This window comes from Mobula birostris, chromosome 8 (assembly GCF_030028105.1).
Source record: "Mobula birostris isolate sMobBir1 chromosome 8, sMobBir1.hap1, whole genome shotgun sequence".
NCBI lineage: Eukaryota > Metazoa > Chordata > Chondrichthyes > Myliobatiformes > Myliobatidae > Mobula > Mobula birostris.
Genome location: NC_092377.1, coordinates 148,226,321 through 148,249,053, shown reverse-complemented (window position 1 = coordinate 148,249,053; position 22,733 = coordinate 148,226,321). Strand labels below are relative to the sequence as shown.

Sequence of the window (22,733 nt, the reverse complement as noted above, 5' to 3'; positions counted from 1 at the left end):
AAAACTAACACAATATTCTAACACAATACGGCTTCCTCAATGCCTTTTACAACGTGTGGATAGGGGTGGTGCCCCTATTTGTTGAGAGTGCCTGATTATGTTATTGATCCAAATCTCCTGACCCAACTGCAAACTAAATCTGACTCCTTGTGTTGTACCATCTTCCATTGTAACACACTAGTCACCAGATATCACCATTTGGCTAACTAACCTCAGTCTTGGTGGGCAATGTCTTCAAAATGGGATGTCTTTAAACAAGGTCTAAGAGGGTCATGCAAGATCCCAATTCAATGAAGTGGCAGCCTGACCCCCTGCTGTCCACCAACCTACACTCATAAAATGGGAGTTTCAGCCTGATTAAATTGTTCACTGTGGAATTTTGCTGTGCACAATTTTGTAAGCATAATACACTTCAATAATTGAACTGAGGCTTTACAAGACATTGGTCAGACTACACATGGAGTATTGTGAGCAGTTTTGGGCCCCTTATCTAAGAAAGGATGTCCTGGCATTGGAAAGGGTCCAAAGAATGTTCCCTGGAATGAGAGGGTTAATTTATGAGGCGTGGTTGTTGGTTCTGGGACTGTACTCATTGGAGTTTAGAAGAATGAAGGTGTGGGAGGGGATCTCATTGAAACCTATCGAATATTGAAAGGCCTAGATAGAATGGATATGGAGAGGATGTTTCATAATGAGGAGGAGTCTGGAACCAGAGGGCACAACCTCGAAATAAGGGGATGTCCTCTTCGAACAGAGATGAGCAGGAATTTCTTTAGCCAGAGGATGGAGCATCCCTGGAATTTACTGCCACAGACGGCTGTGGAGGCCAAGTCACTGGGTATATTCAAAGTGAAAATTGATAGGTTCTTGATTAGTAAAGTCATCAAAGTTTATGGGGAGAAGGCAAGATAACAGGGTTGAGAGGGATAATAAATCAGCCATGATGAAATGGCAGTGCAAACTTGATGAGCTGAATGGCCTAATTCTGCTCCTGTGTCTTATCATCTTGTGACCTAATACTCATTTGGCTGTAAAATGCTTTTCCTACTGGCCTTCCTCTTATGGTGGTTGTTTGGTAGCTGGGAAGGCAGAAATATTAAGGAAGCAGAACAAAAGGTTTCTATCTCTTGCATCTTTATTAAAGATTTAATGAAAGCCTTTAAATATGCAAAATTGCTTTGACACAGGCAAACTCAAAAAATATTAGGGCTAGTTTTAGCAGTGCATTTCTAATTAATATAATATCTGTGGAATAATTTGACCACCTCCAGATATTGAAGTTTCCCTTTCTTATCACAGGTCATTGCAGTTTTATAAGGTATGACAAGAGCACCGGAGAGCCAGTGTTGTAATGTACGTCACTCCGCCCTCTCAGAAAAATAACCAATGGCAAGGAATAATCGTTTGATCTGTTTCTTTTTATTACAACATAACAAGTTACAATTATTCTTCGAGTTTCTCACCTTTTCTTCTGAATCTGCCTCTCCACCTCCTCTCTTATTACTTTCCTTATCATCTCCTCAACCAACCACCGTTCCCCCCCCCACCAAGTCTGCACCAACCTTTCATTCACATTTGTCAGCTCTATAATGAAAGGCAATAGGTCCAACCCACCTGTGGTGTGCAACTGGGGTATTTAATTTCGGTTTATCGAGTAATCTGAATTAAAGTGTCAGCAATGATGATGGCGACCAGGAATCATTAGGCTATTACGAGCGTCTCTGTAGGAAATTTGCTCTGGCCAAGCAAATTTGGCAATGCAGTTAACCTGTAAGTCATAAGTAACAATTTATGAGCGTTTAGTGATGGGCAATAAATACCGGTCTTTCCAACAACGATGCAGTGATTGAATATAATTAAAAATCAACACTCTGGACAATGAATTGGAAAGAGGTTGGAGGTATTTAGTTCATGTGACAACAGAGGCCCATTTGTGGGCTTGGGCAGGCAGGAGGGCCTGATTAGGGTTTAAGCTGATGGGCAACTTGCATGCTACAGCTTTAGTTTGTCTTTCCACAGACGCTATTCTCAACTTTTTTTTTCAAAGTGGACATCTGCCTACGTTTAGTCTGCTCGAGGCAAAAACAAACATGGGTTTCGGGCCGAAACGTCGACTGTGCTTTTTTACATAGATGCTGCCTGGCCTGCAGAGTTCCTCCAGCATTTTGTGTGTGTTGCTAGGAAAGCTTCCTCAATCTGTACCTCCTAAATCAGAAGACATTTCAACCCTCCCCTTGTAATTTCCCCTTCTTGGTGTTTGTTCCTTCCCCTGATGATCTCTGTCCAATGACTTCCAAACATCCCACCCTCACGTCCACCCTTTCACCCAATTCAACCCAATGTTTTACCCCCACATCTATATCCCTCTGCCCTACTTCTATCTTGGTCCGTCTCAATATTATAGCAATGACAGTTTCTCCCCACCCTCACTTTACCCTGCACATACGAGCCAGTGACCCACAAATGGCGAGGGTGAAGGGAGAGGTTCTATTTAGCCTAGAACTGTACAGCACAGAAGTAGGCCCTTCAGTGAAAGGTGTCCATGGCAACCATTGTGCTGCTCAATCCCAGTCCCATTTACCTGTATCTGATCTGTCGTCTTCTACACCTTGTCTGGACACATTTTTACCACCTCATTAGGCGGTGTGTTCCACATTCCAATCGCTCCGTGTGCAAAAATCACCCCACAGACAGCCCGCCCCCTGCCAAATACTTCTCACCCTATTGTTAAGCCCTTTTATTTTCGATGCACATGTAAGGGAAAAGAAAAATCTAGTTTACCTATCCGTATCATAATTTTGTTTACCTCAGACCAACGGAGAACAAAGCCAGCCTGTCCAATCTCTCCTGACAACTCAAATGCTTCACAGCAAGCAGCAGCCTGACAAATCTCCACTGCATCCTCCCCAATCATCTCTTTCCTTCAGGTATCCCATAGTGTTTTTAAAAAAAAGACTGATTTGAGAATCTCAGTTATGTGCAAGTATTTTGGGATTCTTTTCAGATGTTAAGGATTAGATTTTTTAAAAATTCATCCATGGGATGCGGGCTTTACAGACTGGTCCAGTGTTTAATTGTCCACCCCTAGTTGCCCTTGGGAAATTGGTGGTGACCTGCCTTCCTGAACCAGCGCAAACCTTCAAGTGTGGGTATAGCCACAGCGCTGTCAGAGAGGACGTTCCAGGATTTTGACCCAGTGACGGTGAAGGGACAGTGACATGTTTCCAAGTCAGGATGTTGTGCGACTTGGAGGGCAACTTCCAGTTGGTGCTTTTTCCCAGGCAGTGCACAAAAAATGCTGGAGGAACTCAGCAGGTCAGGCAGCGTCTGCGGAAATGAATGGGTAGTTGATGTTTCGGGCCGAGACTCTTCTTCCGGACTGAGAGGGAAGGGGGAAGATGCCGGAATAAAAAGGTGGGGTGAGGGGAAAGGTGATAGCTGGAAGATGCTGTTCCCAAACTTCTGCTGTCCTTATCTTTTTAGCCAGGTGAGGTCGTGGGCTTGGACGATATTGTCCAAGGAGACCTAGTACACGGTCTTGTATAATTTATGTTCTGTGTGCTGTCTGAATCTCTGTGCCTGTGATGCTGCTGAATGCAAGATTTTCATTGCACCCTTACTGTTATGCTTGTTCTTTAACAAAGACAAACTTGCACAGGTTAAAACGCTAGAACTATTTTCTTCACAAATTTACAGAATGGTTTCAGCTCGACCACATTTTACTCAGGACCTTCAGCCCGCCAAGAGAGTGTCTGTGTGTCATTCACCAACATCACTTCCAGTTCCGGGTGAACTGCCCGCATTGCATATTGGGAACTGAAGTTCTTTATTATGTACCCACATAATGACAGATGTACCTCACTGTATTTGCGCAGATCACGATAAACTCAACATGTCTTGACTTGTGTTGCTGGAGTGTATGTTGAAGGTGGTACAAACTGCCACTGCATTGGTGGTGGAATGAGCTTTATGGTTGTGGTTGGGATACCCATGTCCTGTATGGCACAGAGCTTTTTGCATGTTATTGAAGCTATGCTCATCCAGGCCAGTGGAGAGTATTCCAGCACACTCCTGATGTGATGCATCAACGTGACAGAACATCAGAATCAGAATCAGATGTCGTGAAATTTGTCAACTTCGCTTCAGCAGTTCAATGCAATACATAATATAGAAGAAGAAAAATTTAAATAAATAAATAAACAAATAAATTTACAGTATACATATATTGAATAGATTAAAATCGTGCAAAAAAACAGAAATAATTGTATATTAAAAAAGTGAGATAGTGTTCATGGGTTCAATGTCCATTTAGGAATTGGATGGCAGAGGGAAAGAAGCTGTTCTTGAATTGCTGAGTGTGTGCCTTCAGGCTTCCGTACCTCCTACCTGATGGTAACAGTGAGAAAAGGGCATGCCCTGGGTGCTGGGGGTCCTTAATAATGGACACTGCCTTTCTGAGACACTGCTCCTTGAAGATATCCTGGGTACTACGTAGGCTAGTACCCAAGATGGAGCCGACTAAATTTACAACCTCCTGCAGCTTCTTTCGGTCCTGTACATTACCACCAACCCCCCCGGCCCCCCGTCGCCCCATATACCAGACAGTGATGCAGCCTGTCAGAATGCTCACCATGGTACATCTATAGAAGTTTTTGAAGGTATTTGTTGACATACCAAATCTCTTCAAACTCCTAATGAAATACAGCCACTGTCTTGTCTTCTTTATAACTGCATCGATATGTTGGGGCCAGGTTAGGTCCTCAGAGATCTTGACACCCAGGAACTTGAAGCTGCTCACTCTCTCCACTTCTGATCCCTCTATGAGGATTGGTATGTGTTCCTTTGTCTTACCCTTCCTTAAGTCCACAAACAGCTCTTTCGTCTTACTGATGTTGCGTGCAAGGTTGCTGCTGCGAAACCACTCCACTAGTTGGCTTACCTCGCTCCTGTACGCCCTCTCGTCACCACCTGAGATTCCACTAACAATCGTTGTATCATCAGCAAATTTATAGATTTATGATTTATAGATGGTATTTGAGCTATGCCTGGACTGATATATGTGTCTGTGATTTATTTGGATGCCAGCAAAAACATAGCTAGATTCCAGTTTGTCAAAGTCGAAGTTAATGTCAAAGTTTATTATCAAAGTGAATATGAATGAAAGAGTTAATTTCAGGAATGGAAGTGTCAGCGTGTGAAGACTGTTTAACAGCCTGTACTCACTGGGGATTAGAAGAATGTGGGGGTTTCATTGAAACCTATAGAATTTTGAAAGCCCTAAATAGAGTGAATGTGGAGAGAATGTTTGCTATCGTGGGTGAGTCTAGGACCAGAGGGCACAGCCTCAGAATAGAGGGACGTCCCCTTAGAACAGAGATGAGGAAGGATTCCTTTAGCTAGAGGGTGGTGAATCTGCGGAATTCATTGCCACAGACGGCGGTGGAAGTCAAGTCATTGAGTATGTTTAAAGTGGAGGTTGATAGGTTTGTGATTAGTAAGGGTGGCAAAGATTATGGGAAGAAGGCAGAAGAGTGGGGTTGACAGGGATAATAAATCAGCCACGATGAAATGGCAGAGTAGACGCAAAGGGACGAATGACTAATTCTGCTCCTATGTCTTATGGTGTAATGCTTTTATGGTCTTATATGTCACCATAAGATCAATTTTATTGCAGGAATTTACAGGAAAGTAAAGAAACACAACAGAATTTATGAAAAAAATTCTTTTTTCTTTGAGGCATTGAGGAAAGAGAAGCAGAATAAACGGTCTAAATGTAGTAAGGTAGAAGGGTTGAAATGTGTGTACCTCAATGCAAGAAGCATCAGGAACAAAGGTGATGAACTGAGAGATTGGATACATACATGGAATTATGATGTAGTGGCCATTACAGAGACACAAAATAATCTGCGGACGCTGTTGTCAAAGGAATACTCACAATGCACTGAGGGAACTCAGCAGTTCAGTCAGCATCAGTTGAAAAGATTAGTCGACGCTTCGGGCCGAAACCCTTCGTCAGGACTGAAGGAAGAACTTTGGGGAGGGTTTGAAGAATGCTGGTAGTTGAAAAAAACAGTAATTTGAAAGACAAAGGGGTGGGGGAGGGGAAGCAGGGAGGTGATTGGCAGGAGAACAATGCGCAGTAGTAGAAGGAGGCGGAACTATGAGGGAGGTGATGTGAAATAGGGATAGAAGAAGGAAGGGTTTCGGCCCGAAGCGTCGACTAATCTTTTCAACTGATGCTGACTGATCTGCTGAGTTCCTCCAGCGCATTGTGAGTGGCCATTACAGAGACTTGGCTGGCACCAGGGCAGGAATGGATTCTCAATATTCCTGGATTTCAGTGCTTTAAAAGGGATAGAGAGGGGGGAAAAGGGGAGGAGGGGTGGCATTACTGGTCAGGGATACTATTACAGCTACAGAAAGGGTGGGTAACGTAGCAGGATCCTCTTTGGAGTCAGTATGGGTGGAAGTCAGGAACCGGAAGGGATCAGTTACTCTACTGGGGGTATTCTATAGGCCCCCTGGTAGCAGCAGAGATACAGGGGAGCAGATTGGGAGGCAGATTTTGGAAAGGTGCAAAAATAACAGGGTTGTTATCATGGGTGACTTTAACTTCCCTAATATTGATTGGCACCTGATTAGTTCCAAGGGTTTAGCTGGGGCAGAGTTTGTTAAGTGTGTCCAGGATGGATTCCTGTCACAGTATGTGGACAGGCCGACTAGGGGGAATACCATACTAGATCTAGTACTAGGTAATGAACTGGGTCAGGTCACAGATCTCTTAGTGGGTGAGCATCTGGGGGACAGTGATCACCACTCCCCGGCCTTTAGTACTATCATGGAAAAGGATAGAATCAGAGAGGACAGGAAAGTTTTTAATTGGGGAAGGGCAAATTATGAGGCTATAAGGCTAGAACTTGCGGGTGTGATTTGGGATGATGTTTTTGCAGGGAAATGTACTATGGACATGTGGTCGATGTTTAGAGATCTCTTGCAGGATGTTAGGGATAAATTTGTCCCGGTGAGGAAGATAAAGAATGGTAGGGTGAAAGAACCATGGGTGACAAGTGAGGTGGAAAATCTAGTCAGGTGGAAGAAGGCAGCATACATGAGGTTTAGGAAGCAAGGATCAGATGGGTCTATTGAGGAATATAGGGAAGCAAGAAAGGAGATTAAGAAGGGACTGAGAAGAGCAAGAAGGGGGCATGAGAAGGCCTTGGCAAGTAGGGTAAAGGAAAACCCCAAGGCATTCTTCAATTATGTGAAGAACAAAAGGATGACAGGAGTGAAGGTAGGACCAATTAGAGATAAAGGTGTGAAGATGTACCTGGAGGCTGTAGAAGTGAGCGAGGTCCTCAATGAATACTTCTCTTCGGTATTCACCAATGAGAGAGAACTTGATGATGGTGAGTACAATATGAGTGAGGTTGATGTTCTGGAGCATGTTGATATTAAGGGAGAGGAGGTGTTGGAGTTGTTAAAATACATTAGGACGGATAAGTCCCTGGGGCCTGATGGAATATTCCCCAGGCTGCTCCATGAGGTGAGGAAAGAGATTGCTGAGCCTCTGGCTACGATCTTTATGTCCTCGCTGTCCATGGGAATGGTACCAGAGGATTGGAGGGAGGCGAATGTTGTCCCCTTGTTCAAAAGAGGTAGTAGGGATAGTCCGGGTAATTATAGACCAGTGAGCCTTACGTCTGTGGTGGGAAAGCAGTTGGAAAATATTCTTAGAGATAGGATCTATGGGCAATTAGAGAATCATGGTCTGATCAGGGACAGTCAGCATGGCTTTGTGAAGGGCAGATCGTGTCTAACAAGCCTGATAGAGTTCTTTGAGGAGGTGACCAGGCATATAGATGAGGGTAGTGCAGTGGATGTGATCTATATGGATTTTAGTAAGGCATTTGATCAGGTTCCACATGGTAGGCTTATTCAGAAAGTTAGAAGGCATGGGATCCAGGGAAGTTTGGCCAGGTGGATTCAGAATTGGCTTGCCTGCAGAAGGCAGAGTGCTGTGGTGGAGAGAGTACATTCAGATTGGAGGATTGTGACTAGCAGTGTCCCACAAGGATCTGTTCTGGGACCTCTACTTTTCCTAATTTTTATTAATGACCTGGATGTGGATGTAGAAGGGTGGGTTGGCAAGTTTGCAGATGGCACAAAGGTTGGTGGTGTTTTAGATAGTGTAGAGGATTGTCAAAGATTGCAGAGAGACATTGATAGGATGCAGAAGTGGGCTGAGAAGTGGCAGATGGAGTTCAACCTGGAGAAGTGTGAGGTGGTACACTTTGGAAGGACAAACTCCAAGGCAGAGTACAAAGTAAATGGCAGGATACTTGGTAGTGTGGAGGAGCAGAGGGATCTGGGGTACATGCCCACAGATCCCTGAAAGTTGCCTCACAGTTAGATACGGTAGTTAAGAAAGCTAATGGGGTGTTAGCTTTCATAAGTCGAGGGATAGAGTTTAAGAGTCGCGATGTAATGATGCAGCTCTATAAAACTCTGGTTAGGCCACATTTGGAGTACTGTGTCCAGTTCTGGTCACCTCACTATAGGAAGGATGTGGAAGCATTGGAAAGGGTACAGAGGAGATTTACCAGGATGCTGCCTGGTTTACAGAGTGTGCATTATGATCAGAGATTAAGGAAGCTAGGGCTTTACTCTTTGGAGAGAAGGAGGATGAGAGGAGACATGATAGATGTGTACAAGATAATAAGAGGAATAGATGGAGTGGATAGCCAGCACCTCTTCCTCAGGGCACCACTGCTGAATACAAGAGGATATGGCTTTAAGGTAAGGGGTGGGAAGTTCAAGGGGGATATTAGAGGAAGGTTTTTTACTCATAGAGTGGTTGGTGCGTGTAATGCACTGCCTGAGTCTGTGGTGGAGGCAGATACACTCGTGAAGTTTAAGAGACAGCTAGACAGGTATATGGAGGAATTTAAGGTGGGGGGTTATATGGGAGGCAGGGTTTGAGGGTCGGTACAACATTGTGGGCCAAAGGGCCTGTAATATGCTGTACTAGTCTATGTTCGATGTTCTATGTTCTAAAAACAATTCATAAACAAAGGCACAGACAATGTGCAAAAAAAACAATACTGCAAATTAAAATTTTAAATAAATAAATAATACTGAGAATATGAATTTGTTATCTTTTAAAGTTGTCCACGCTAGTTCAGAATGGTTCTAGGATAATAACAGTTCCTGAACCTGGTGGCATGGGACGTTAGGCTTCCTGTCTGATAATGGAAGCAAGAAGAGAGTATGGTGGAAAGGTCCTTGATGATCGAGAGGTGGTCCTTGACGATGGAAGCAGTTACTGCTGGTGAAGGCAGACAAGGCTAAAATCCACCGCAGAAAATAGCAAGGTGCAGCCTGTGATTGGCTCACAGGACATGGAGGTTACAGTGTCTTGGCACTCTGCCACCTGTGTTGCAAGGATCAGTGCGTACGGACGTTAGTGGAAGTTGGGGAAATCCTGAAATAGGTTACCTCAATCTATTACATTAAACCACGATGTCTTGCACTTCGCTTTAATTTTTTTGACACGCTAACTTTCAGTGTTTCTTGTGAAATAAATTGTCCATGCGAGGGGACTGTGCTTTGGAAATATGATTACTAATCTGCATGTCCAACCACCGTCCTCTGATCAAATCCCTCCTCTTACAAGTTGTAACACACACACACCGAATGAGGAAGTGAAACTCGGTTGCAGATGAGGAGCTCAAGAACAAGCCACCGTAAGATCCTTTCCACAAGCGTTCCAGCTGAGTTGTCAGCTGCTTCCTGCGCAAGTGAAGTGTCGAAAACATGGTTAATACCTGGTACATCGTGTGTTCTCTCTTCTTCTGTTACCTTGTTCCACAGTTTGGTAAGTTTGGTATTCTTTATTACCAAGTCATGTAGCTTTCATCTGAATTATTTGATGGCAATTCTCTGAGTATTTTTGCTGAGTCCTGAATTTATCATCCTCGTGATTGAATACAATCTCTCCTAATAATTTAGAAAGAGGCCTTTTGGACCAATGAGTCTCCATAGGCTCACAATCCCATTCTCCCAATGATGTTTGCTCTAACCTATTCTCCCCACCTTCCCCATCCACTCCCCCCTCCACGTTCCTACACCCACCCACAGCAAGGTAAGTGAACTAGCCGCACGGTCAGAGGGAGAATCTGCAAACTCCATGCAGTGACCGTGCCAAAGATCAGGATTGAACTGGAGCTGTTTGGTAGCACAGACCTTGAAATATACCCTCAACAGTGTATTGTACATATCGTGCGTGAGTCTAAGGGATGTACGTGTAGGTCCTTGGGTTAACGGGCACTGCAGAAGGCCTGGTCCCATCTCCTATGTGTGTCTATATTTGAGTGGACCCAGCATACTTCGCTGGGAATATAAATCCCTGGAAAGTCTGACCTGTTTGTTTCCCTGGAGCGTGAAAGGCTCTCTGTAGTTGGAATGGTGGAGGATATTTTAATATATTCCATTCTGGTTGCCCCATTATAACAGGGATGTGGAGGCTTTGGGGAGGATGCTGAAGATGTTTGCCAGATCAGAATCAGGTTTAGTATCACTGGCATATGTCATGAAATTTGTTGTTATGTGGCAACAGTATAATGCAATATATAATAATAAAAACTGTGAATTACGGTGAGATATATATAGTTAAATTATAGATAATCTAAATTAAATAACTAGTGCAAATAGAGAAATAGAAGTAGTGAGGCAGTGTTCATAGACCCGATGTCCGTTCAGGAATCAGATGGCAGAGAGGAAGAAGCTGTTCCTGAATCACTGAGTGTGTGCCTTCAGGCTCCTGTACCTCCTCTCTGACGGTAGCAATGAGAAGAGAGCATGTCCTGGAGATGGAGGTACTTAATGATGGATGCTGCCTTTTTGAGGCATCGCTCCTTGAAGATGTCCTGGATGCCACAGAGGCTGGAGTTCTTGATGGAGCTGACTGATTTCACAACTTCCTGCAGTTTATTTCACTTCTGTGCAGTGGCCCCACCCACCGTAGCAGACGGTGATGCAGCCAGTTAGAATGCTCTTCTCGGCACATCTGTAGAAATTTGCAAGTGTCTTTGGTGGCATATCAAATCTCCTCAAACTCCTTACAAGATATAGCCACTGTTGTGTCTTCTCTGTAACTGCATCGATATGTTGGGCCCAGGATAGATCCTCAGAGATGTTGACACCCAGGAGCTTGAAATTGCTCACCCTTTCCACTTCTGATCCCTTGAGGAGTACTGGTGTGTGTTCCCTCGTCTTACTCTTTCTGAAGTCCACAATCAATTCTTTGGCCTTACTGAAGCTGAGTGCAAGGATGTTGCTGTGAACCCGCTCAACCAGCTGATCTATCTCGCTCCTGTACGCCTTCTTGTCTTCATCTGAAATTCTGCCAACAATGGTAATGTTGCCAGCAACTTTATAGATGGCATTTGAGTTGTGCCTAGCCCCACGATCATATGGGTGTACAAAGAGTAGAGCAGTGAGCTAACCACACATCGCTGAGGTGCACTAATGTTGATATCAGCGAGGTCGAGATGTTATTGCCAATCTGCACAGACTGTGGTCTTCCAGTGAGAAAGTCAAGGATCCAGTTGCAGACGGAGGTATAGAGGCCCAGATTTTGGAGCTTATTGATCAGAACTGTAGGAATGATTGTGTGATGCTACCTAGATTAGTCGGTGTGTGCTATAAAGAGAGGCTGGACAAATATGGGTTCTTTGAGCAGAGGAGGCTGGGAGGTGGTGGTGGGAAATTTATAGCATTTCTAAGGTAAGGACATGTTCGGCACAGCTTTGTGGGTCGAAGGGCCTATATTGTGTTGTAGGTTTTCTATGTTTCTAAGATTATGAGAGACATAGACAGGCTAAACAGCCAGAGTCTTTGTCTCAGGGTCAAAACTAGAGCCTAACACTAGATGGCATGCATTTAAGGTGAGAGGGAGCCAATTTCAAAGGCAATGTGCAGAGTAAGTTTTTTCAGTGCCTGAAATGCACTGTCAGGGGTGACAGTGTAGACAAACGTGGAAGACCTATATAAGAGTCTCTTAGATCGACTCATGAACATGCAAAGAGTGGAGGCATATGGACATTGTCTAGGCAGAAGGGGTTAGTTTAGTTAGGTGTTTAATTATTAGATTAATTAGCTCAGCACAACACTGTGGGCTGAAAGCATTGTTTCTGTGCTGTACTGCTCTATGTAGCATCTTCTAAACCCACAACTCTATCATCTAGGACACAGGCAGTAAAAGAATGGGAACTCTAACTGAAATTTGCCTCCCGCCACATACAATCCTGACTTTCAGAGTCAGATTCATTCATTTATCAAATGTACATCGAACATACAGTGAAATGTGTCTTTTCCATTAACGACCAACACAACCTCAGGGTGTGCCGGGGCAGCCTGCAAGAGTCTCACGTATTCAGGTACCAGAGGGCACAGTGTCAGCAAAGAAGGAAGTCCCTTTAGAACAGAGATGAGAAGGAATTTCTTAAGCCCAGAGTGGTGAACCTGTGGAATTCATTGCTACAAGTGGCTTTGGAGACAAAATAATTGTGTTTATTTAAAGCAAAGGTTGATAGGCTCTTGATTAGTAAACGGATGAAAGGTTATGGGGAGAAGGCAGGAGAATGGGGTTGAGTGGGATAATAAATCAGCCATGATGGAACGATGGAGCAGACTCGATGGACCGAATGGCCTGATTATGACCGTGTGGTCTTACGGCTGATGTAGCATGCCCATATATCGCTGTTCCTCCACCATTACTGGGTCAACAGCCCAGAGATGCTTCCCGAACACCATTGTGCTGATATCCATACCCCAAGGACAGCAGCAGCTCAAAAAGGCAGCTCACCACCTATTTGTCAGGGATGGACAATGAAGTACGGGCTTGGCCCATGATATCCAAAGCTCTTGAACGAATAATGAGAAAAGGACCAAACACAGCTGAGGTAAACTGGTTTCCAAGTGAACCCCAAGTGTAAGTGGAAGGTATGGGAATCGCAGGAGGGGTGAGGTGTTAGAAGGCATGTGAGGGAGTGAGATAAGTGGGGATAGGACTGACAGAATTGCGCTAAATATGTTTGATAAGCTGAACTACTTACCCCTACTTGAGACTTAAGAAACCTACTTCCTTCCCCATTTGCTGAAGTCAAGTGGCCCAAGAAGCATCAGTAAACATAAATACCTAAGATAGATTATGTACATAGACTGATTGTCTGTTTGTAAAGTAACGCAAGGCACAGAAGTGTCTGTAAATAAAGTGACTGACAGGAAATGATAAATTAGTGGTGATAAGGCAGGGTTGTTTAGCAAGCGGAGGAGTCGATCAGCCTTAGTGCATGCAAAACTAACTTTTTTGAGTCTGCTGGTCCTGGCGAGGATGCTGAAGGGAGTGTGAAGTCATAGTCATACTCATACTTTATTGATCCCGGGGGATATTGGTTTTCGTTACAGTTGCACCATAAATAATAAATAGTAATAAAACCATAAATAGTTAAATAGTAATGTGTAAATTATGCCAGTAATTATGAAATAAGTCCAGGACCAGCCTATTGGCTCAGGGTGTCTGATCCTCCAAGGGAGGATTTGTAAAGTTTGATGGCCACAGGCAGGAGTGACTTCCTATGACACTCTGTGTTGCATCTCGGTGGAACGAGTCTCTGGCTGAATGTACTCCTGTGCCCACCCAGTACATTATGTAGTGGATGGGAGACATTGACCAAGATGGCATGCAACTTAGACAGCATCCTCTTTTCAGACACCACCATGAGAGAGTCCAGTTCCATCCCCACAACATCACTGGCCTTACGAATGAGTTTGTTGATTCTGTTGGTGTCTGCTACCCTCAGCCTGCTGCCCCAGCACACAACAGCAAACATGATAGCACTGGTCACCACAGGCTCGTAGAACATCCTCAGCATCATCCGGCAGATGTTAAAGGACCTCAGTCTCCTCAGGAAATAGAGATGGTTCTGACCCTTCTTGTAGACAGCCTCAGTGTTCTTTGACCAGTCCAGTTTATTGTCAATTCGTATCCACAGGTATTTGTAATCCCCCACCATGTCCACACTGACCCCCTGGATGGAAACAGGGGTCACCAGTACCTTTGCTCTCTTCAGGTCTACCACCAGCTCCTTAGTCTTTTTCACATTAAGCTGCAGATAATTCTGCTCACACCATGTGACAAAGTTTCCTACCGTAGCCCTGTACCCAGCCTCATCTCCCTTGCTGATGCATCCAACTATGGCAGAGTCATCGGAAAACTTCTGAAGATGACAAGACTCTGTGCAGTAGTTGAAGTCCGAGGTGTAAATGGTGAAGAGAAAGATGAACGTGGTAACATTTCTCAAGAGGATAGAGTCACTCAGCACAGAAGCCAAGCCTGTCAATGCTGATTATTAAGCATCCAACCACAGAAATCCCATCTACAAGCACTTCGTCCCACTGTTCTACACCTTGGTGATTCATATCCAGAGACATGAGAACATTCTTGCACATTTCTCTCATGCCTCCTGTAGATGTCGTGCTCCTTTGAAACTCCCCTTAGAGTATCCTTTTCAGGAATCTGAGACCAGGACAATTTTGAATCTTGAATTGTGACACATTGGCTGTATCGGCCCAACATTATGAGGAGTTTTGCTATTCGTGACAAAAAAGCATTCAGGAGGGCCAGGGTCGCTGCTGCCCAGTAGACCATGAACCCTGGGCTGCATTCACTCTATACTGGTGAAATCTGTCACTGATGCCAGCATTCACTGAGAGATGGCACTTGAAACATGGATCTTGCTGGAGATCTTCATGGTTGTTAGCTGTGAGAGTGGATATTTAGTGAACCAATTTCTTCCTGAGGTTTATGTTAAGACCTTCAATGATGAAATTAACAGTGACTCAGCTTCCGAGTATGTCATTGTTTGTACTGCATTTACTCTGCATGTTTTGAAATTATCTTTGTACTGGAATGGAAATGATTAAGGTCATAAGACATAGGAGAAGAATTAGGCCATTTGGCCCATCAAGTGCTCCACTGTTCCTTCGCGGCTGGTTTATTATCCCCCTCAACCCCATTCTCCTGCCTTCTCCCCATAACTTTTGACACCCTAATTAATCATGAACTCTACTTTAAATATACCTAATGACTTGGTCTCCACAGCCGTCCATGGTAATGAATTCCACAGATTCACCACCCTCGGGCTAAACAAATTCCTCCTCGTCTCTGTCCTAAAGAGATGTCCTTCTGCCCTGGGGCTGTGCCCTCTGGTCCTCAACTCACCCACTATAGGAAACATCCTCTCACGTCCACTCTATCTGAGCCTTTCAGTGTTCGATAGATTCCGCCCCCCCCCCCACCCCACCCCCAACCTCTCATTCTTCTAAACTTCGGTGAGTAAAGGCCCAGAGCCATCAAACCTTCCTCATATATTAACCCTTTCATTCCCAGGATCATTCTCACGAACCTCCTCTGAAACCCTCTCCATATCCTATCTTCGAGAAAGGGCCCGAAACTGCTCATAATCCTCCAAATGTGGTCTGACCGATGCCTTATAAAGCTTCAGTATTACATCCTTGCTTTTGTTTTCTAGTCCTTCTTAAAATGAATGTCAGCATTGCATTTGCCTTCTATTGACGTAGAGCAGTACAGCACAAGAACAGGCCCTTCAGCCACAACGTCAGTGATGACCGTAGCAATCGAATTAATCCCACTTACCTGCAGAAGGGCCATGTTCCTCCATTCCTTGCTGGGCAAATGCATTTTAGACGTTATCATGGTATCTGCTTCCACAACCTTCCCTGGCAGTACGTTCCTGGTACCTCCTACTCTCTGTGTAAAAAAAATCTTGCCTCGCAAGTCTTCTGTAAACTTTTCCCCTCTCAACTTAAAGCTAAAACCATCCAGTATTGGACATTCCCACCCTAGGAAAATGAATGTGACTACCTATACCCCCCTCATTAATTTATAAACCTCCATCAGGTCTCTGCTGTGCCTCCAACGTTTCAGAAAAGACAATCCAGCTTTCTCTAATCTCTCCTTATAGCTAACACTTCCTAATTCAAGCAGCGTGATGGTGCTCTCCAAAGCCTCTACCGTACAGCCTTTCTATATTGTAGCAACAACAGTTGCACTCTATCCTCCAAATGTGGCCTAACCAAAGTTTTGTGCAGCTGCAACATGACTTCCCTACTTTCTCTCTCAACCCTCACAACCACGGAAGGCAAGTATGCCATACATCTTCTTTGCCACTCTGTCTACATGTGTTGCCACTTTTAAGGGTCAGTAGACTTGAAGCTCAATACCCCTCCTAGTATAAATGCTCTTAAGGGTCTTGCCATTTACTCTAAACTTTTCCCTTACACTTGGCCATCCCCATTCGTTCCATACAGCGACAGCATTTTGGAAGGAAGGGTTGAGTGAAACAGTATGGTGTTGAGGAAGGCTAAGGTGAGGGTTTGTAGGATGAGGGCTGACCCTGTCATGTTTCTGAGCCTGTGGTTAATGCATTGGCTCGGATTGTGGCTTCTACTTCATTGGCTGGAATGGTGACACGTTTCTGAGAAGCATTCTCCATAACCCCTTTCAGCTGGTGGAGTTGAAGGCTTTTGTGCGATTAAATAAAACCAGGATCAATGGTTGATGATGCCCTTCCTTGGACTTGAGGAGGGGTTTGCATTGTGACAATGGGAAGAGCTCTTTTGTCGCAGGGAGTGGGCAGTTGAGGAAGATCCTTGTGGTAGACAACAGGGGGACCCTTGTGTGATAATCACTATCAGACTAATCACTGAAGCCAGTCATGATTATGATGGATCGCAGATTAACTGGGATACAGGAGAGGGAGATAAAACCATGTATGTGCAGCTGGCATGCTTCTTCAACGTGCTTCAGATCCTCGACGGAGATACATTCTGAAACTGGAAACCTTCTTGTCTCCAGTCTTACTCTCCTGCTGAGCTGGCAAAGAACCAAGAATGTAGTTGGTTATGGGTTTTAGGACAGGGTCAAGGTGTAGTCTTGGGTGAGGAGTTATTCTGAAGAGGTCCTTCTGCAGGTCATTATCTCCCTCATCCACAGTGTCATAGACTCAAATAGCACAGAAGCAAGTATTCCAGCCTGTCGAATCTATCCTGGCCATCAAGCAACCATTTACATCAATTTCATTTTACTTTCTCATATTCCCAACACACACCCCCCCCCCCACCCACCCGATTCCACCACACCTACACACTGGAGGCAAGTTACAGCAGTCAGTTACAGAAACACTGCAAGGAGATGAGGAATCGATAATGTAACCTCATGATTAATTTAGTGCTGGTGTGAGTAACTAAGGACCCTGCTGGTTATGATGGAGAGACTAGGCCTCAGACTTAGCTATTGGTTTAATAATTGAGCCTCCTTACTTCCATGAAGTTAAAACCTTTGATATTGTTCCAAGAATTTTGGTTAGACATAGTTAGACTAAGTGGTCAAGGCCTTAGGAGCGTTGATATACCAAGAGAACTTGAGTGCACATACTGTACACTAACCCTAGGATATGACAACACAGATGGTGGATGATATTGGCTTTGCAGGCTGTAACGCTCTAAACTCAACCAAAGACTTTAAGCCCACAAGTACTCTCACTAAAGAGAGAATATACTATAACTACCAAATTATTAAAGATTATTTTTCTTCCCTGTTTATTCCCCACTGTTTGAGTTTGAGTGGTGGGTCCTCCCTCCCTACCATGAAGATACTTCCAGCTAATAAAGTAATTTAAACACAATTCATTTATTTTCAGTGATACATGTTTAAATCTAAACAACATTCTTAAAACACATTTAAAACTCACGGAGGATGTCTAACTGATAAAATATTTCCAAATTAGAAAAAACACCCCTAAAACACAAAGAATTTCCAAAACACAGATACAATTTATACTTTGCCGTGTACATACATCTATTGATGCTTCTGGACACATCTTCAGTGATGTTCCTGGAATCATCCGGTGTTTCGGGTCTTTCAACATCATCAACCTCCTCCAGGTGACGCAGCCGGGGCTGATCAGACCCCAGCTTGTGTCCAGATGGCTAGCTACTTATGACTCCATGGCTCCCCTCTTTTGAGCCACAGCCATCTTGAGGCCCTCTCTGCCGCATTGGTGGTAGTGCGGATGGCTCTCCTCTTCCTCTCTCCCTCGATGCCCAAAATGCTGAAGGCTCTAACTAAAGAACGGGCTACGAATCCCCTACAACCAACCTCCACTGGGAGACACCTCGCTCTCCATCCAGCCTGCTGACAGTTGCTGACCAGTCCTGCGTATTTGGAGAGCTTCCTTTCAAAGGCCTCTTCCAAGCTATCTTCCCATGGGACTGTCAGCTCCAGCAGCACCACTTGCTTAGTAGACTCAGACACTAGGACTATGTCTGGTCACAGGGTGGTGGCTGCGATATGGTTGGGGAACTTCAGCTGCCCTTCGAGGTCCACCAACAGCTGCCAGTCCCTTGCAGAGGTCAGAATGCCTGCAGATGTCCTTTTGGCAGGTATTGGCTGCTCCCCAGCTCTGACAAAGGCAATGGTCTGCTTGGAGGGTCGGGACCGCTTCGCCCACTCAACTCCTGCGCTGATGGCTTCAGCGATGGTCTTCAGGACCTGATCATGCCTCCACCTGTACCGTCCCTCACCAAGTGCCCTTGCACAGCCCCTGAGGATGTGCTCCAGGGTTCCTCGCTTGGAGCACAGTGGGCACGCAGATGACTCTGCCTTGCCCCATGTGTGCAGGTTTGATGGGCTTGGAAGCACATCGTACACTGCCTGGATGAGAAATTGGATGTGGTGTGGTTCGGCTTTCCAAAGATCAGCCCAGGTCACTTTCCTCTCAACCGCATTCTCCCACCTTGTCCAAGCTCCCTGTTGCTTCATTCCCACCGCCTTGCAGGCTCTCATCTCCTCCACTACTGCTCTCACCTCCTCCTGAACTAGACGACGCCTTTCCTTCCCTCTGGTGTCCATTTGGGGAGTTGAAAAGGATCCTAGTCCAGCTCGGCCTCGTGTGACCATTCCCACCAGCCTCCTGTGACGCAGCCTCGCCTCTGCCTCCTGAACAGCTTCCTCTGCCCTCCACTTCCTGCCAGTACTTACTTGGATCCCTGCTCTCGCCACCTTCGGGTCACTTGAGTCCCGATACTGTAGCACTTCTGTGGCTCTTGTTACCTTGAATTCTTCCTCCAAGGATTTGAAGGGCAGTTGCAGTTTGTTGTGGTGTCCATAGACTGCGATGCTGCTCAGGCTCTTTGGCAGCCCCAGCCATCTCCTGAGGTGGTTGCTAACCTTCCTCTCTAAGGTTTTGACTGTTGAGATCAGAACTGCATAGACGAGGAGGGGCCACAGGATCCTGGGAAGAATGCCATGCTGATACACCCAGGCTTTAAACTTCCCAGGTAGGCCAGACTTGTCCACAGATTTCAGCCAGCCATCCAACTCAGTGCAGGTTGCCTGAATGGATGTTGTGTCCCTTAAAGAGCTGTCAAAACCTTTGCCTAAGCTCTTGACTGGCTTTTCTGTGATGGTTGGGATGGCTGTGCCTGCGATGCTGAACCGGAACTTGTCCTCCACCTTCCCTTTCCTCAGCACCATCGATCTTGATTTGGCAGGTTTGAAACACATCCGGGCCCACTCCACCAGCTATTCGAGCCCTTGCAGAATCCTCCGGCAGCCTGGGACTGATTCTGTGGTGACTGTGAGGTCATCCATGAATGCCCTGATAGGTGGTTGCCGTTGAACAGAATTCATTCTGGGCCCTCTGCACTCTGGTTCAGCAGACTTAGTGAGCATGTTCATGGCTAGGGAGAACAGTGTCACTGAGATAGTGCACCCTGTGATGATGCCGATCTCCACCTTGTGCCAGATTGATGTAATTGCTCCTGAAGAGATCCTCATCCTGAAGTTGCTGTAATAATCAGCGATAAGGTCTCTGATGCTGCTGGGTTTGTGATATTTGGTCAGTGCGATCTGCACCAGCTTGTGCGGAATGGAGCCATATGCATTTGCCAGGTCGAGCCACAACACTGACAGGTTGCCCTTGTTCTCTCTGGCCTCCCTGATGAGCTGTGTCACCAAACCGATGTGCTCCAGACAGCCCGGCATCCCTGAAATACCACTCTTCTGGACTGATGTATCAATATAGGTGTTCTTTGTTAGGTAGGTGTACAACCAGTTGGAAACTGCACTGAAGAAGATCTTTGCCTCGACACACAGCAGGGAGATGATGCGAAGCTGATCTATCTGGGTGGCATTTTTCTCCTTCGGGATCCACACCCCTTCAGCCTCTCTCCACTGTTCTGGGATCGTCCCCCTTCTCCAGAAGATTCTCAGGATCTTCCACAGACACAGCAGGAGTTTGGGGCAGTTCTTGTACACTTTGTACGAGGTGTTGCTTGGTCCTGGAGCCGAGCTTGCCCTTGCTTTGCGGACGACCTCTCTGACTTCCTTTAGTTGCAGCTCTGACATGTCGAACTGCACATCCGGTTCAGGTGGGTCTATTAGGATGTCGCACTCTCCCAACTCCTGCTCTCTTTCAGGATCATTATATAGCTTCTTCACATGTTGGTCTATGTCTTCCTGCGAACAGGCCAGTTTCCCACTGCGCTTCTCCCCCAGCAACTCCTTGGTGAACTTGAAGGGGTTGGTGATAAAGGCAGCAAGTTTTCGAGCCCTTTCACGACGCCGCCTCCGATGCCACTCTGCCCGGCGGAGGACCCGGATCTTCTTTCATAGTATGCACATCAGCTGGGCCAAGCCAATGCGCTCCTCTTCTCCTGCCTCCTTGTATTGGGACTTCAGCGCTTTCATCTCCTGCCTGATGTTGTGGATCCTCAATGCTCTTTGGTTCTTTGAGTAAGATGTTTTGGAGCCTTCCTTCTCCTCTTCTCCGAACCGTTCAGCTGCGATACTAACAATAATTGTTGTCATGGCTGCAGCTTCCTATCAACCCCTCCCTTCGCCGGTGCCTCCAGAATTTAGTTAACATCGTCATCAAACTGCTTCCACAGTGAAGTCATGTTAGCTGCAGGCCATTTGATCCGTGTCCTGTTAGACTTCATGTTCGAGGGATTAGTTTGCAACACTTGGAGGCTCCGGGCACTATGGGGTGACTCCGGGCCTGGCCTCTCCTTCGTCTCACCAGGTTGGACACCTGCGCATTGCGCTGCTCCTGCTCCCGCCAAACTCTTCATCCTCGCTTGGTGGATCTTCAAGCCGCGATCGTTCTTGCAGGTTTTGCTACATGCACACTGCTTCCTGTAAAAAGACATACTAATAATACAGGTGAAAGGAACTGAAGCAAGTGGAATGGATTCTAGTCACCCCATCTTCCTATCATTCTTCTTGATGCTCTTCAACCACGCCTAATAAGCCTGAACTGCTCTCTATACTTATGTAAACCCCTTTTCTACCACTTCGTTGACTTCACATGTATAGTGTATTTCCCCAGATACACAAATTGTTTGAAAGCATTTTGGAGACATAGGATCTCAACTTGATGTTTACAATTCACTATTAATGCCATGAAGCTAACTTCCTTGAGTACATAAATCTTCCAACTATAAATAGTTATTTGATATGCTAAGTAATATTATCCAACTGTATCTGCAAGCTTTCTTGAACTAAGCAACTTGTCTGTTTGAAACAAACCAAAGTAAACAATCCATTGCCTTATACTGAATCTCAAGCATCAATAAGCCAGATGTAGTGAGCTAAATCTTACTTCTCACAGAGTGCACTATCTACAGAGCTTGTTTGCAGAACTGTTCTATAGACAGTACTTATTTTAACTTCAAGCTGATTACTCTTTTCCATTTTCATTTTAAGAAATGAAGACATACATCCATTTATGACCAGAGGTCAAACAACTGTCAGTTGGAAGTTTACTTACTTTTGCTTGTAATCTTGCTTATAGATTCTGTATTTAGAAAGCAAATTAGCAAACAACCAAGAGGCCCACTGGCTAGGAGTAAATATCTATCACAGTAGAAAAGTTGATGAAAAATACAAGTTCAAAGTTTAAAGTAAATTTATTCTCTAAGTATGCATATGTCAGAATCAGAATCAGGTTTATTATCTCTGGCATGTGTCGTGAAATTTGTTAACAGCAGCAGAGCTCAATGCAATACGTAACATAGAAGGAAAAATTATAAAATGATAATAATAAATTAATTAATAAGTAAATCAATTACAGCATGCGTACATTGAATAGATTAAAAAGCATTAAAAAAAACAGAAATAATATGTATTTAAAAAATGAGGTAATGTTCAAGGGTTCAATGTCCATTTAGGAATCGGATTGTAGAAAGGAAGAAACTGTTCCTGAATCACTCAGTGTGTACCTTCTGGCTTTTGTACCTCCTACCTGATGGCAACAGTGAGAAAAGGACATGCCTTGGGTGCTGGAGGTCCTTAATAATGGACGTTGTTTTCTGAGACAGATGTCCTGGATACTTTGTAGGCTAGTACCCAAGATGGAGTCGACTAAATTTACAACCCTCTGCAGCTTCTTTCGGTCCTGTGCAGTAGCCTCCCACACAGATACAATATCCCCCACCCCCCATACCAGACAGTGATGCAGCCTGTCAGAAACCAGAAAACAATCCAACACATTACAGGATCCGGTAGCAGTTTAACTCAATCTGATTATTAACACAGGCACAATCAAGTGGAAAAAATCATTCACCATAATCTTGCTTTAAAATATAAA

General features: G+C 44.9%; 1 protein-coding gene across 1 annotated transcript in view; it reads left to right on the top strand.

Moving 5' to 3' along the window:
- Nucleotides 1-9,700: 9,700 nt before the first annotated feature.
- LOC140201820 (zinc metalloproteinase-disintegrin-like MTP8) overlaps nucleotides 9,701-22,733 on the top strand; it is a 92,529-nt gene continuing 79,496 nt past the window's right edge. Inside the window, exon 1 of the mRNA XM_072266523.1 lies at nucleotides 9,701-9,874. Within this exon, the coding sequence (XP_072122624.1) occupies nucleotides 9,814-9,874 (61 nt within the window). The 5' untranslated portion in view covers nucleotides 9,701-9,813. The remainder of the gene's footprint in view (nucleotides 9,875-22,733) is intronic.